At 46.3% G+C, this 15424-nt stretch overlaps 6 protein-coding genes across 6 annotated transcripts; 2 read left to right on the plus strand and 4 right to left on the minus strand.

Moving 5' to 3' along the window:
* Positions 1-1259: 1259 nt before the first annotated feature.
* On the minus strand, positions 1260-4831 carry PCOAH_00004460 (Uncharacterized protein; the record flags this gene model as incomplete). Its single annotated transcript, XM_020057261.1, has 6 exons — positions 1260-1289; positions 1492-1572; positions 1934-1973; positions 2087-2190; positions 2644-4223; positions 4276-4831. The coding sequence occupies 6 exons, from the start codon at positions 4829-4831 to the stop codon at positions 1260-1262; spliced, it is 2391 nt and encodes a 796-aa protein (XP_019912790.1).
* Positions 1507-2312, plus strand: PCOAH_00004470 (40S ribosomal protein S5; the record flags this gene model as incomplete). Its single annotated transcript, XM_020057262.1, has 2 exons — positions 1507-1606; positions 1736-2312. The coding sequence occupies 2 exons, from the start codon at positions 1529-1531 to the stop codon at positions 2243-2245; spliced, it is 588 nt and encodes a 195-aa protein (XP_019912820.1).
* Positions 4832-5139: 308 nt separating the features above from the next.
* On the minus strand, positions 5140-6593 carry PCOAH_00004480 (P36-like protein-like protein; the record flags this gene model as incomplete). Its single annotated transcript, XM_020057263.1, has 6 exons — positions 5140-5289; positions 5533-5614; positions 5742-5871; positions 6007-6129; positions 6225-6314; positions 6446-6593. 6 exons carry the CDS (start codon positions 6591-6593, stop codon positions 5140-5142), a joined length of 723 nt encoding a protein of 240 aa, XP_019912856.1.
* A 1201-nt stretch (positions 6594-7794) lies between these two features.
* PCOAH_00004490 (DEAD box helicase) lies at positions 7795-10080 on the minus strand (the record flags this gene model as incomplete). The annotated part of the gene is made up of 1 exon (XM_020057264.1): positions 7795-10080. The coding sequence occupies one exon, from the start codon at positions 10078-10080 to the stop codon at positions 7795-7797; it is 2286 nt and encodes a 761-aa protein (XP_019912883.1).
* Positions 10081-10895: 815 nt separating this feature from the next.
* Positions 10896-13445, plus strand: PCOAH_00004500 (Uncharacterized protein; the record flags this gene model as incomplete). Its single annotated transcript, XM_020057265.1, has 1 exon — positions 10896-13445. The coding sequence occupies one exon, from the start codon at positions 10896-10898 to the stop codon at positions 13443-13445; it is 2550 nt and encodes an 849-aa protein (XP_019912781.1).
* Positions 13446-14158: 713 nt separating this feature from the next.
* Positions 14159-14884, minus strand: PCOAH_00004510 (Uncharacterized protein; the record flags this gene model as incomplete). Its single annotated transcript, XM_020057266.1, has 1 exon — positions 14159-14884. The coding sequence occupies one exon, from the start codon at positions 14882-14884 to the stop codon at positions 14159-14161; it is 726 nt and encodes a 241-aa protein (XP_019912973.1).
* Positions 14885-15424: the final 540 nt, after the last annotated feature.

The raw sequence follows: 15424 nt of genomic DNA on the forward strand, positions 1-15424 counted from the left end.
TTGAACTTAACCTCGCTGTGCAAAATATGTGTCTCACTTTGGAGAAATTGCTACATGCCCGTTCTGGCAACAATGCCCCATTGGCGTAAAAGGGTGAAAAAGGAAAAAATGGTGAAAGTAAAAAAAGGGGGAAGGAGATAATACAAACAAATGACACTTCTCCCACAGTACGGTTAATAGATCACTTGTTTTTTTTTTTTAATTTTAAATTTTAAGTGTTAACTTGTTTTCGTAACGGAGGGGGGCAGTACGGGCGCTATATATTTTTTTTTTTTTCACGTGGAAACTTTCGCGAAATGGAGGGTGATTAATAAAGCATATATAACGGGGAGGGATAGGCACGGCTCATATTGCGGGTTGGCGCGATACGTTAGCAGTTAAGCCTCGGGGAAATGGCATCCACTGATGGAATTGCGCGCTGGTGGGAGGTTCCATTGCTACGCCACGTTGTCACAATAATGTATGCAGCTTCCTCTTCGCATTGCTTCCCTTTTTTTTCTTTCATTCCCTGCGACACTGTTCTACCTTTTGTGACCCCGCGGGAGCGTAAGGGGTTTTCAAAATTGGTGCACTGCGAAAAAAACGAATGGCATAATTCACGCGATGGTTAACGGTACATCACGCTTTACTTGAACCTGTTGGAGAGAGGGGGTGCCTTACGCGAAAGGGTGTTTCATAAGTCCCACAATCTTCAGCCGAAGTAGTATTACATGGCGAAGTAGGCACCTGCTGAACGGAACGCCGACTTGACATCCATATGGGGCATACGAACAAAAGTAAAAAGTTAACCATTAATAACGCATTCCGACCTGCAGCATCGAAGAAGCAAAATGGGCCACGCGGTTAAACGTTAAACACATGAAAAGGATCCGCCACAAAGTTCGGATATTCCCTTCTGCAGTATGAACGGAAAAAAAAAAAAAAAAAAAAAAAACACTACTCCAGCGCGAGAGAAACCAACTTAAAAGGGAAAACCATTCTTTAATATTCCGAACGAACCAACGCAGAGAGAGAATATATTTTTCCTATTTAAATAGTTCCATCTGCTGAACTTTGAAGTTTCCCAATTTTTTTTTTTTTTCCCGTCGTAAAAAAGTTACATTGTTATTTTTTTTTTTACCTCTTCAAAAAGTGTACCCCTGCTTATTATGATATTTTGAATGAACCTCCCCCATAGAGATTAAAAGAAGGAAAAAAAAAAAAAAGGTAAGCAAACGAATGACAACGTGGAGGAAGTACATAGATTAATGGACTCCCCTTCATACGTACGACTTCATGAGGAAAAATTGCTTAAAAGAATGAAAAGAAAAAAAAAGCAGCGCCGCTGATATGGTGATATATGTTTATGTTTTTTCCATGTGGTGATCTGCTCCCCTCAACTGTATACCAACGGAGGTTGTTTTCCACTTTGCCGTGTGGATGTCGCACGTTTGACCAACGCAACCAATTTGCAGTGCTTGTTTGCCTTCATCGTTCACCCCCCCTCCTAACCTTGTATCGTAGTATACCCCACCATCGGAAGCACAAAATGGAGTCGACAACAGCCGATATTAAGCTTTTTAAAAAATGGTCCTACGAAGATGTGAACATTGCGGACTTGTCACTGGTAAGGAGGGCACCACATGAGAATGTGCCATACCCCCCCTACGTCACTGCGTAAAATGTATAAACCGGGAGAGTAACTTCTTCACATAGAGAGGTGCCTCCACATTGTTACGATTTTCCCCCCTCATAGGTTGACTGCATTGCAGTGTCACAGAAGGCCTGCGTATACACGCCACACACCGCAGGGCGATACCAGAAAAAGAGATTCAGGAAGGCCCTCTGCCCAATTGTGGAACGTTTGGTCAACTCAATGATGATGCATGGAAGGAACAACGGAAAGAAGTTAAAGGCAATTCGAATTGTTGCATATGCATTCGAAATTATTCACCTCATGACAGGAGAAAACCCCATCCAGGTGTATGTAAATGCTGTGCAGAAAGGTGGACCAAGGGAAGACTCCACTCGAATTGGTTCAGCTGGTGTTGTTAGAAGACAAGCAGTTGACGTGTCTCCACTGAGACGAGTAAACCAAGCAATCTACCTCATCTGTACTGGTGCCAGAAACGCCGCCTTTAGAAATATTAAATCCATTTCTGAGTGTCTCGCAGAGGAAATTATTAACTGTGCGAATGAGTCCTCCAGTTCCTATGCTATTAAGAAGAAGGACGAAATTGAGAGAGTTGCCAAGGCCAACCGATAAATGGGGAGAATGCGCCTTTATTTATTCATTTTTTTTTTCCCCATTTTTACGACATCGTGGTGAGGTTAAAGAAAGAAAAAAAAAATATGCCCGCTGTACTATGTCATGAAAATTTACCTGACTTGGTCAGGTAACTTTTTTTTTTTTTTTTTTTTTTTTTCCCACCCGAACTGAACAAACGCGTTTTTACTTCCACCCAGTTGTAATTAAGGTTAACGTTTTATACATGCAAAAAAAAAATGGGGGAGTGGGAAAATAAAATAGCGCAGTGTGTGGCAACATCACATAAATGTGATCCGCTTGGCGTGACACATTGTTTCATCGCCTTACGCACGATTGCACCCCCTCCGTGCTGTGTATTCGCGCACGTATAAGTGGAAAAGCGTAAAGTGACACACCTGCAACATGGGAAACACACCAGAGGGGAACGGCCTCCCCGAAGCGACTGGCACACTCTGCAGGAAGTACAGAAAGGTACATATAAGAATGCCCTTGGTGAGCAGCATCGACAAAATGCTCGTCACAAAAATAGTTTTATAAGTATCGTTTATGAAGGTAAGAATTTCTTTCTTCCTTTTGAAGTTGGACAGGGACGTTCTGATGTGCTTTTCAAGTGAATTCACTCGGTTGGAACTCACTGCTTTGTCTTCTCCCTGATTCGACTGTGAGCACTTCATCCCATCGGGGGGGAGATAAACACAGTGGCGTTTTTTTCTCTTCCTCTTCCTCTTCTTTTCTGTTCCCCTTTGGAGGTATGTTCCGTTGAAGAGTATGGACGTGTTGGTACCTTCCTCCCTTCGATTCACATCATTTAGGAGGTGCCCAACTGAAAAACCGTCGTCCCCCTTTTCGTTTAAACAGGTGCCCACCCCTTCGACGCCTTCTAATTTGTCCCTTTCATATGTACCGATATGGTGATGTAATTCGTTGTGAGTGTTTGCCTGTGAGTGAGGTTTTTCCTTCTGCTTGTATAGAGAAGGGCCCCCAATGTGCTCATCCCCTTCACCATTTCTAATTCGAGCATTGTTGCTGCGTTCGCTGATGCTGTCCCCGCTGATGCTCCCCCCTTCAGTGTCCGTTTCGATAACGGAGGGGAAGTACAACGAGGTATAACTCCGCTTATCATTCAGGTTCCTTATTTTGGGGCTCCCCAAATTGAATCCCTTTTTTCCACTTCCGTTGTGTCTTTCAGGGGAGGCTACCTCACCACCCTGGATGACATTGAATTTTCTGCGCTCCCTCAGCGTGGGACACTTCAAGAAGGAACCTTCCCTTGAGCTGCTCTCCTCCTCCAGTTCGTCCCCGTCTCCTCCACCGCCCCTACAATATTGGTGGTAAAAATGTTTGTACTTGTGAGCATTTGTCCTGACCCGCTCGCATAGCTCCCCCTGACTACCTGAACTCTCCTCATGTGCATGACTACCCGAATGTTCGTGCACCCCCTTTTTCATATGATGCTTCTCCCCTGGATTAGAAGAATCACCATTCTCTTCGCTTCGAGTCTTCCCCCCCAGTTGTGCATTAGAAGACTTCGTTTCGAGGTGGGGACGCACCCCTTTGTTGTTTCCACCACTGGTATTGTCTTCTTCATCCGAGTTCGTCCCCGCCGCTTTGCCTTTGTGCCTTTTTACGCAGTTAGTTCCTACTTGGGAGGTTGCATTCCGTGGGGGTGACATACCCCCTTGGCGAGCTCCTTCGGGGGAGTTCATCCTATTGGGGCGTACCCCCCCTGGGGTGGATTCCTCTCCCTTCCCGACATCGCACCAACGAAAGGGACTTAGACGCCGCTCCAACCAGTCCACCCATAAGTTAATACAACTAGGGAAGAACCACTCCTTCTTTAAACTGACACGAAAAGCATTTCTCCTTTTATGCTCTCCCGTTTGGGTGTGCAACGCGTGTCCACCACCGGGACGATGGAGGTTTTTTTTCCAAAGTCTTTCAACAGCGAAATAGCATAAGAAGAGGAGTAGGTCCACTTTGCTAATTTTTTTTTTTTTTTTTTTCCCTCAGGTAGCCATTTATATAACCCCTTTTTACTGCCCCTAGGATGTTAATTAGGGAGATAAGAGGAGTGCCCATTTCACACACTGCCAGGATGAATGGGAAGAGAGAAGGTTTTCCTCTCCTCCCCCTGTGCATACCCAACACGGTGAGGAGGACGTAACTAATCAGATGGATGCTTGTAACCCACAATTGTCTCCTCCATCGTGTTGCGAGAGGGACATTCTCACGTTTGGTTGATCCATTCGTTCGTCCCTCCACCTGGGGACCTTTCTTCCGCGTCGTCTCCGCACATATGGCTACAAGCTTGGTAACATAGTAAAGGACAGATAAAAGGACGTAGGTTAAGCAGACTGTGTGTGTGTAGGGCTCTTCTTCGAGGGAAGGGCTCATCCATTTTGCCCCCCCTAGTAGCGGATGCTTTCCCCCCCTGGGAGAAAACCCTAACCCGGTAACTGCGAAGTGTGCCACCAGATAATTTAACAGAATGGTACTGCAAATGAAGTGAGCGACGTTGACCGATGAGAGGTACCTTTGTGTGATCTTTTTCGCCACTTCTCTGACGTTTCGTCTCGTCCCCATCTTCCCTACACCATTCCTCTACCACATTTTCCTTCGGGGGAAGTGCCACAAAGTTGCTGGGCACTCCAAGGGGTTGCCTCCCTTCACACGGACCATTTTTGAGGCAAGCAGCGAATGGCGAAGTGGCAACTAAATAAACTGATTAAGTTACGAAGAGATCAAGCGGTTGAAAAAAAAAAAAAAAAAAAAAAAAAAAAATTTCTGTTCCACTGGTGCGCGAAAAAAATGCAGCGTGCAAAGAATCACTTGCAAAGCGCTACGTATAAATCGGACGGACGGGGAGAGGGTCTGGCTCCGCCTCGGGACTGCTACATAACTTTTACACTTTTAAAGTTGAAGCCATTTTTCCCCATAACGTTGAAGGTTAAGTATCCCTCCTTTTTGGCTGAGACGCAATTGTTCACGTCGTCGTCCACGAATAGAATTTCATCGATGTTCACTCCAAAGTCGGTCCTGATCTGTGGGGACACGAATGGGGAAGGAGCAACCACATGATGTGAAAAGCAATCACATGATGTGAAAAGCAATCACATGATGTGAAAAGCAATCACATGATGTGAAAAGCAATCACATGATGTGAAAAGCAATCACATGATGTGAAAAGCAATCACATGATGTGAAAAGCAATCACATGATGTGAAAAGTAGCCGCATAATTTGGCGCGATGTACCGTGGTATGGTAGCGCTTCGTTTTTTTTTACCTGCTTCAAATGGTAGGATTTGTCGTGACTCATTGGCTTGTCCAGCCCCAACGGTCTGTACTGCCGTGGCTCTCGGTAGTAGCTGCAGGAAGGGGGATACACACAGAGTGAGCAATACGTCAGCAGTCAAAACATTATATGTGTAGTTGCAGGGTCTACATGCATCGGACACGTATCCGGCGCGCTACTCTTGGCACGTGCTTCCTTACGGGGGGTAGTAGGCATAGACCTTCTCGATCTTCGCGTCGCACTTGCTCTGCTGCATGCTGAATTTAACCATTTCCTCTCCCGCAATGAGGGTGGAGTTTCTGCCCCGGCTGTACCGGATGGCCTCGTCGTCTGCGGGACGAAACGTATAAAATGTATGGTGTAACGTGCAATGTGTTCCTTCGCACAGGCGCCACAGGATGTGGGGTTCGCAAAGCACAACGCAGTAGACTCTTTGCAAGTATTATACGTCCCTCCTCCGCTTACCCGAAAACGTCGCAACGGTAATTTTTATTCCCCTCTCGTTGAGTGCCTTGGAGAGAATCTTGAAGTGGGCCGTCACTGCAGTTCCGATGTGGTCCACATCGTTGTCCTTATCGACGTAGCCGCCTGCAAAGGGGGGGGCAGAAACGGTAAACTAAGTAAACAGCAACTACACTAATGGGTGTAGAAAATAAACGTCTACGGGAACGGAAGGGCTTTACCCGAGTGGGCACCGATTATGGTCAGGTCGAAATCAAACACAGCCATTTTTATGTTAAGCTCCTTCAGCAGCTCAGCAAATCCATTTATGCCTAGCGGATGAGAAAAAAAAAAGGAAAGACATAAAAGGTGCTTGCTCTGTGTAGTCACCACTTGCGAATGATGCAACAGGGGAAGAGTGCTTGCAAGTAGGCGCCCCGCCACGCGCGCCTGGCAAACGTACTCTCCGTTTCATTCTGGTGGTCGAAGTTCTTCAGGTACTTCTTCACTGCGTCCAGCTGTGCTGGACTTGCCTTGGTCGAGGATGACATGGCCTTGCAGGAAAGTTCCTTCTTGGGCGTGGGGGTTACGTTGGGCATGCATGTGCTCATCTTAGACATGCCGGTGCAGGCAAATGCGTATGTGCAGAGTGGCGCAAGGAGGCGTACGCGCATGGTGAAGCGATGGATTGGTGGAACGGTGGAATGGTGCGTGTGGGGGTGACTAATCGGGTCGTGTGAAAAACAAATGGAGCCGTGGTGGAGACCTTTACCTGGCAAATTTACTTCGCAACTGTTCTTTTGAGACTTGGTGCGATTGAGTAGGTTCCTCCGAACTGGCTACGAGAGGTGTAGTCGATCTGTACATGTAACGCGTGATACGTAAAACACATACCGTGGACGACAAGCGCCTTACTTCTGTTTAAGTAAAAAAAAAAAAGGGACGCTACAGAACATGTAGAAGGGACGTTACGGTTTTTTTTTTTTTTTTTTTCACCTGAACGGTTCAGGCAGCTAGCTATTTTTTTTTTTTTTTTTTTTTTTTTGTGGAATAAGCGTTATATAAAAAGACCAGGAGAGGTGCTTTCTCCTTTTTTGTTCTTGCCAGATGATAAGGGCATCGTTAAACGGTGGCCACGAAGAAAAGGAATAGAAGGTCGGCCAAAAATAAAAAAAAGAAACAAAGGGAGAGGGGTAGAAGGAGCGGCGTGTATGCTTCTTCCTAGCCGATCCGAACACGTAAGAGAAAAAAGTAAAAGGAGAGTTTGCCAACTGAGTGACTCTCGTGACGAGTCAGATTTTTTTTTTTTTTTACGAAAACGTCCCGCGTACCTGTACGAATGGAGGAATATTTTTTTTTTTTTTTTTTTTTTTTGTTCTCAATTTTGCCAAATGGATATCTATCCATTTGTGCTTTCTGTGAGGTCATCCTACCGAAGCTGCTGCGTCCCCGCACATCCATTTCAATTGCCTCTTCTTTTTCTCCACAAAAAGAGGGCGTGTTTATTCTTCCCACAGGGGGGGCAGCATATCCTTCGATCCTGGATTGATGTTCCTCACACCGCAGTGGCGAACCCAAAACAGGGGGGGAACGACGAAAGGGGAAGAAGCCCATCGGCGCAAATGACAAAATGAAGAACAAACGAGGCCAGTGCGTCCGGCATGTTGGTTAAAGAGTTGGTCCCCGGGGGGAGGAAAAACGACAAGTAAGAATGCACGAATGTATACACAATACACTTGGGTGCAAGTAACCTACGGGGCAGCCTGCAAAATTTAGCGGCAAAAAAAAATCCAACTGCCCACCGTTACTAAATCACCCCGCCCGGAGCAGGCGGCGCTCGCGCTTGCTGAGCGTGGTCTGCCGCTTGACCTTCAGGTAACGCTGCTGCTTATTCAACTTTGCAATTTCCTTGGGGCTCTCATCTAACAGGAAGGCGTAGGCAAGATGCCCGAGGTGAAGGTTCTTCGCGCAAAAAATATGACGCAGAGATTTACTGACTGAGTAGTACGCTGTGACAGATGCGAGGAAGGCACTTGTAGCTTTCTCCATAAGTGCCTCATCCGACTTAACCGTCACCTTAAAATGGTTGTAAATAAAACTAAGTATATTTCCCCCAATGGATGAAAAAGACGGAGGCACGTCTTCCCTGCGGAATTTACCAATTAGCTCCTCTCCCTGGATAGTCTTCACATGGATCTTCTTTTCTCGTAAAACATTCAGGAATTCCACTTCTGTCGGTAGGAGGAACAGGTAGGACGACCCCTCCTTATGTAGTCGTGCCGTTCTACCCACCTTGTGAACGTATTCTTCAAACACTTGCGGGGGGTCATACTGTATTACCACATCTAGCTCATCGAAATTCACTCCTCTCGATACAATCTGCGTGCATATCAGAATGGACTTGTTATTTTTCCCATATGCGAAATCGGAAAAGTTTCCAAGTCGGTCTTCCTTCGATAAGTTCCCATGTAGAATGTAAATCTGTGTGTCTCCGAAGAGGTACTTCCTCTTGTGTCTGTCTGTATTAACATTATACAATATAGATCCGTCTGCACCAACGGGGGTGTTCCCATCGTCACACGAATCTCCCCCCTGTAGGTCATCCACATTGATGTTCTTAAATGGTAGGGTAATTCTTTCCTTTCTCTTCTTCGACTTACGTCCAGATTCCAATTCCTCCCTCTGGAGAGTCTTCTCCAAATGCTTTCGTAGCAACTTTTCGTCCTCCTTTAACAACACAGAGGAGACCCCCTCGTTTAACTTCTTATGCGCTTCCATGTTTTCCTTTTTCAAGTCGGTTGGCCAGTAGAGACTTTTAAGCAACGCCCGCATGTACTCTACGCTGTGACAGTTGGAAAGGAACACCACTGGCTTCTGCTTCTTTTTCATGCAAGACAATAACATGTGCACAAGGCAGAGAAACTTTTTCCTAAAATCTGCCACGATGCAAAATTGCTTTAACTGTTCGGGTAGCTCGTACTCCCACTGCTCCTCTCCCAAGGTGGACGTAACATCTTTTATGTTTGTGGTACCCACTTCTTCGTTACCATTGTTGAGTGCTATATCCGGTGGTCGGGGGGGGAGCAACTTACCCCCTCTGGCCCCGTCGTCCTTCCCCTCCACCCACACAGTCCGATTCGTTAGACAGTAATTAGCTAAACTCTTCACCGCATGGTTCAGCGTAGCGGAAATGAATACCATTTGGAAGTTCTTCCCCTCTGGGGGGTTGTCACTCCTGGTGCTGCTTCCTGCCGTGTTTGCCACTTCTGCCCTCCGGAGCCTCTTAATCGTGTCGTATATTAACCTAACCTTATCCTGTGTGCCCAGGAAAATAACCTTATCCGCCTCATCCAATATAACGCACTGCAAATGCACTAACTTCAGCGCCTTTGTATGTTCCAAGTGGTCCAACAACCTCCCTGGAGTGCATGTCAAAATGGAAACGCCTTTTTTTAATCGGTTTTTTTCCGACTTTTTCTTCTCTCCACCTGTTAAACAAGACACTACAATGTATGGATAAGGCTTCGTTAGCGTAAAAAATAAGCTATTTATTTGGACAGCCAATTCCCTCGTCGGGGAGAGCACCAAAATGAATGTCCCCATATCCCGCGTGACTCTTATTTTTTCTTTTTGCAGATTCAGTACTTTCTGCACAGACGGTAATGCATAACATAACGTCTTTCCAGAACCCGTCATGGATTTGAGGAAGACGTCGTTGTCACTTAACATGATGGGGATGCTCCTCTTCTGTATGCTCGTCGTTTTAATGAATCGGTTTTTTTCCAGCGTTTGCAACAGACTTTCGCTCAGTACCCCCTTCAGGTCGGCGAACAGCCCGTCGAACAGATCCCCCCCAGGGGGGCTGCTACAAGTGGCATCTCCGACCACGTCTCTACCCACGGAGGTGTCCTTCCTCTCATCCTTCGTGAATGTCTCTTCCGTTGGTTTGTTTATCCCCTTCTTTGGCATACGTTTTGGGTTTTTTTTTGTGCCTTTTTTTTCGCCTTTATTGTTTTTCCTTTTATTTTTGCCTTTTATTTTTGCCTTCTTTGTGCCCTTTTTTGAGAGCTCCTTCCTGGCCCGCCCAAACTTACCCATCCTGCGGACGCCAAGTGGGAGGTCAACTGGCGAGTACCACCAGGATGAGGCACAGATAGGTTGCAGGGATTATTTAAAGGAAACCAGGCCGATCGAATAACCTACGCGGTGGAGACATCGCTGGCGGGTATATGCTCTCCCACGTGAGGTTTCCAATCAACAAAAAAAAAAGTTAAAAAAAAAAATACTCAAATAGAAATATTAAACGACGTGGAAGTTCGTCTGATAATTCCTCCAGCGGAAAAATGCAACAGTTGCGACGTCACGTCGTTATGCTGCCATGCCGCTGAGTCCACCTGGGGAAGGCAACTTTTTAACTTTGAAAAATTCCCAAATGGGGAAACTAACTCCTAAGTGAAAGAAAAAAAAAAAAAAAAAAAAAAAAGTCCAAGCAGGTTAAGCAAAAGCACTCGGTAAAAACTCGCTACCATCACGACTGCATCTGCGGTCCGACAAAACGTGTAAAGCGCGGAAGGGGCTCCCCAATAAGATACTTTCCCCCCTGCGGAATAGCGCATACAAAAACCAATTGGGGCAATTCGGAGAGGTGGAGAACAGGAAAGGGGCCCCGACCAGTTGTCAAGGGAGGGAAGTTTTTTTTTTTTTTTTTTCTTTTTTTGCATGTATATGCAGTAAATTCGCTTGTCACAATGGTGAAGTAGTTTTTTTTTTTATTATATTTTTTTTTTTTTTTCACCACATTGTTGCAAAGTCTTCACCCTCTTTGAGTTAAAATTTTGTTCTGCCCTCCTGGAGAAGCACACGTGTGGGGCGGTATAGTTCCTTCAGTCAGTCATGCCCGCTTCAGTCAAAGGATGATCTTCCCGCGCGATGCACTTTTTCTTCGCCGCGAACAACCCGCCCCCCCCAGCACCAGCCTCGAGCACGTGCAGGATGATCACGTGACATTGAGCGTGTGCCTGGACGATGCACAGACGCACAGTGGAGACGTCTTTAGAGCTTCCTTCGAGTTGGTGGGTCCTAAGAAGTATGCAGGGAATGTAAAGCTAGACTACGTCGTGGTGTACCTCTACGGAGTGTTCATGCTAAACCAGGAGGTCCTAACTGCCTGCACCAATGGCCCTCTCTCACAGAAGCAGGAAAATATTAACCTACCTTTCTATGGACCTAATGAAAAGGAGGAACAGAAATTCTTACTCTTCTACTCCAACCCAATAGTCCTCTGCACCGACGTAAACTTTGCAACCCCAAGTGAAACGACGCACTACCACCTCAGTTGTATCCTTCCACCATTCCTCCCCCCGACCTACAATGGGAAGCTTATCAAATTTAAGTATTGCATGTACGTGCAGGCAGTTAAAAGACTCTACAGAAATAGAACCCAATTTGTAACAAACCGATATGAGCAGCATCTACCTTTGCGCATACTCTGTGGTAGATGTGTCCATTCTCCGGTGCTAGACTTGGTGCTGCTTCCCATTAAACCGAGCAGTTCTCAAGGGGGGGGCGTCACAAATGGGGACAATGGGGAAGACCCACCCGACTACCTCTACCATGACTTTCGAGTCGAAGTGAACGAGGGGGATACTTCCCCAGCGGGATCGAGTAAGAACCCCCGACCTGGGGGCATACTGGAAAGCAGCCCATTTAACTCACCCTCCATTCCGCTGCACCTATACAACCATGTTGAGAAGACACCCCTTGATAGACTCCTCTGTATATACCTCCTCTCTTCACAAAGAAAAGAGGACTCGTCTCTCTTCCTCCTAAACCACGTCCTGCCCAACTATAACTACTTCCACTATATGCACGTGTTTCTGTATGTGGCTCACCATTGGGATTACTACACGGGGGAGCTTTCCCTGAGTGGGGATGCTGACCGGATTGGTAGCCTCCGTGCCTTCTTCTCGTTCCTGCGCTGGCGTGGCGGGTATTCCATAGGTGGCACTTCAGGGGGGAACACGAACCCTGTGGAAGACCCTTCCTCCGATCATTACTCTCTACAGAACCATGACAACCGTATGCACGACGCCTACCTCAGCAACTACCCCGACTTCGTCTTCAACGAGATAAAGTACGTCCCAATACGTTGGTACGATAACTTGGTTCTTCACCAACCGTCCAGTTTGCCTGGCGAAACAACCGATGAGGAAGACTTTGCCAATCTTTACTTGGGAGAGATCAGTTCCGAATCGAGTAGTGACTTAGACGAAGCAGTCGACATGCGTGAGGGGGCAAGTCTACATAGATGCACTCCATCTGAGGTGGTGACAAACCAAACGGTAGAGGAAACCCCTCATCAGGGGGAGAAGCATAATGCAATTTTACCTGAACATGGAAAGGGGTTCCTCTTAGATAAAGCCTACACTACAGTGGACACCATCGTTCAGTGCATGCAGGAGGGAGACATGTTCAGACGAATCAACACTCGGAAGATAAAGCCACAGAGGTTGTCCCCCCACGTGGGTAGTGAACCAACCGGTAGGGTAGTCGTCCCCCCGGTGGTGGAGAACCCAAACGGACAGACACCAAATAAAGACACGTCACAAAATATATATCGAATAAACGCGGGTGGAAAAAACATATGTCTGATCACCCTAATGGATGGAATAGACAACCAAGTAACAGACACCTTCCCACACGGTGGGATCATTAACGTGAGACTCTATTTCGGTGGAGCAACGATCCCTACAGTGCATGTAGATATACGTCTGAAACGGGTCGAACGGGTAAAGGTAAACCCGAACCTCCTAACACTGCAGAGGAACAAGCTACATGATGAGAACGTAATTTCAGATGAGGGGAACACGTCCCTGGACTCGGAGGGGACCCCTCACCATTCCATCTGCAGCTGTAAATTAATTTGTGAGAGGAATGTCTCTACCCTTCACTGTTCTGTAAAGAATGTGAGCTTTGTTCTTGGGGAAGACGTCGTTCCTTCTTTTTCAAATGACACAGTCAGGGTTGACTACCTGCTGGACTTTGACTTCTTCTGCCGTCACAAGGGGGACAGAACAAACAGTGACCAAACCAGCAAGGGTGGCAAGGTTAATGAAGTTAATGAAGTAAATGAATCCAATGAAGGGAAGGGATCGATCCAACCGGGAAAAACCAACGAAGCAAACCCAACCAGTGCACTAGGCAGAACACACTCCGACTCTCTCTCCCTGAACGAATCCCTCGACGATAACATTTATAGCCTCACCTTTCGCATCCCCATCCACATTACTGAGAGAGCACACGACGTCTGCCCGCACGACGCCAGCAATAGTAATGGTATCCCCGCCTGGCACGCTAAAGTGAACAAAAACGAGGAGGGAACCACCAGCCAGCTCCTCTTACAAAACAGTCACAAGTTTGTCTACGCTGATATGAGGCACTTCGTTCGCACCTTGAAGATGTGATGTGCCAAGCGTCTGTTCCCGTTTTGTCTGTTCTCATTAAACCTCCTGCGTGAAACAACACATCCCCGCATGGGGAAACGCTGCTCACTCGAGGGGAGAAAAAAAAAACTTTTCGTCAGTTGTGTATTAATATTAATAGGGGTCTTTTAAAAAAAAAAAAAATTACATGGTTTCTTTTTTTTCTTTTTTTTGGGGGGTGAGGAAAAAGTGACACATACGAACTGCACACATGCAGGCTCGAGTACACAGCGCATGCACTGCGCGTTCTCCAAGAGGGTGCCGCCCCCTAGTGTTCTGGTGAATACTAAGTTGTAAATGCATTGTGGCATATACGTAACGTGTATGTAATATTTGCAGTTCTGTGTGACTTTTTTTTTTTTTTTTTTTTTTTTTTTTCCAGTTGGCTTCACCAACTTGGTTAATAAAGGAACAACTACTTTACCCCGTTTGACATGGCGTGAATCTGCCGCGCGAAACACACATGCGTGGCTCGCAAGTGGTGTTCGTCTTGGGGGAGGCTGATTGGTGTGTCCACCCTGTTCGGTCGCTCGACATTTTTTTCGTTAGCAGTTATCCGCGATATTCGCCTGACCTGTTCATACATTTTTAACAGTTATCCACTACATCCGCCTGACTTGTTCATATTTTTTGCACAGTTATGAGTGCATTCACCTGACCCGTTCATACTTTTTTGCGCATTACCCCCTTGGGTGCTACTCCGTGACGTAGCAAACGGGGTGATACTTACTCGCGGGCTGCTTGAAAAAATTGATTTGGCTGGTGTTCCCTTCAGCGACGTCCTTCGTAATGCTGAAGTAAATGTCGTCCAACTTTGCCTGTGAGTTGCGATCATCCTCTGGGAAGCCAGTAACCGCTTTACTGTTCTGCGCATATTTGTTAATATTATCGTAGTAATAAAAACCATACATGCATTCATTCATAAAAATCTGAATAATCTGTCCCTGCCTTATATGTTTGTTATTTACAATTTCCGTGTACACACACAAATTGCATTTAACCTTTGACTCATAGTCTTCAATGTCTTCACATTTAAATTCCACATTTTTTAAAATGCTCCTGGCGTAATTTCTGTACTTTTCTATGTACTTCAATTTTTCTTCAATTTCTTTATTTTTTTTTTTTTCTTCTTTTTTTTTTATTTCGTCAAAATTGGAGATGGTGCTGTTTCCTCGTTGGGCATTGCTACTGCTTTGGTCGATGCTGCTGATAGACTCGTCCAGCAGATTTATTTCCCTCGTGAGCAACTTCTGAATGGTAGCCTTATACATGTCCACATCGCTTGTGGGCACATAAAACGTCTGCTTCAGTTCGGAATTCCTCTTGTCGTAAAAGAGGCACTTGGATATGTTGGACTTTCCCGTCACGCTGCTCACCAGCATGAGGACGCCAACCAGGATGGAGCACTTCACCAGCATCATCGTTCGGACAGCGGTTTATTACGTGAGGAAGGAGGGGTAGCACTTGCTTCAGGGGCGATGGCTTATGGGAAGAACGTGCCGGTAAAGCTGCTAATCCAATTCACGCTAATGGGTAGATGGCGGCACACCTCTCCGTGTATCAATCCGTGTATCAATCCGTGTGTCAATCCGTGTGCAGAGTCGCTTCAGGGTGGGACAATGTATCTGCTGAGGTGAGAAAAAGGAGGAGAGTCAAGCCAATTTAGTCGCTACTATTCATCAGAAAAATGACCAACTGGGGAATGCCTTTTTTAACACACAACACCGAAGCAGTGGAGTAGTTTAACTCAAGGATGGTTCCCCCGCAGGAAGGTGGGAAAACGCAGACGAGTACGTATAGTTGTGATGCGGGGGGTACACAATCACAAGCGTGCACGGTTGGGATGGCCCAACAAGCAAACTTTTCTCATTCCCTCTTACACAAAACGTGCAGAACTACCTCCCGCGAATGTTATGAACATGGGCATGCCCTTCGTGGATGTATCGCTCTGCAGGGATTTA

This window comes from Plasmodium coatneyi, chromosome 3 (assembly GCF_001680005.1).
Source record: "Plasmodium coatneyi strain Hackeri chromosome 3, complete sequence".
In the NCBI taxonomy this organism is placed as follows: Eukaryota; Apicomplexa; class Aconoidasida; order Haemosporida; family Plasmodiidae; genus Plasmodium; species Plasmodium coatneyi.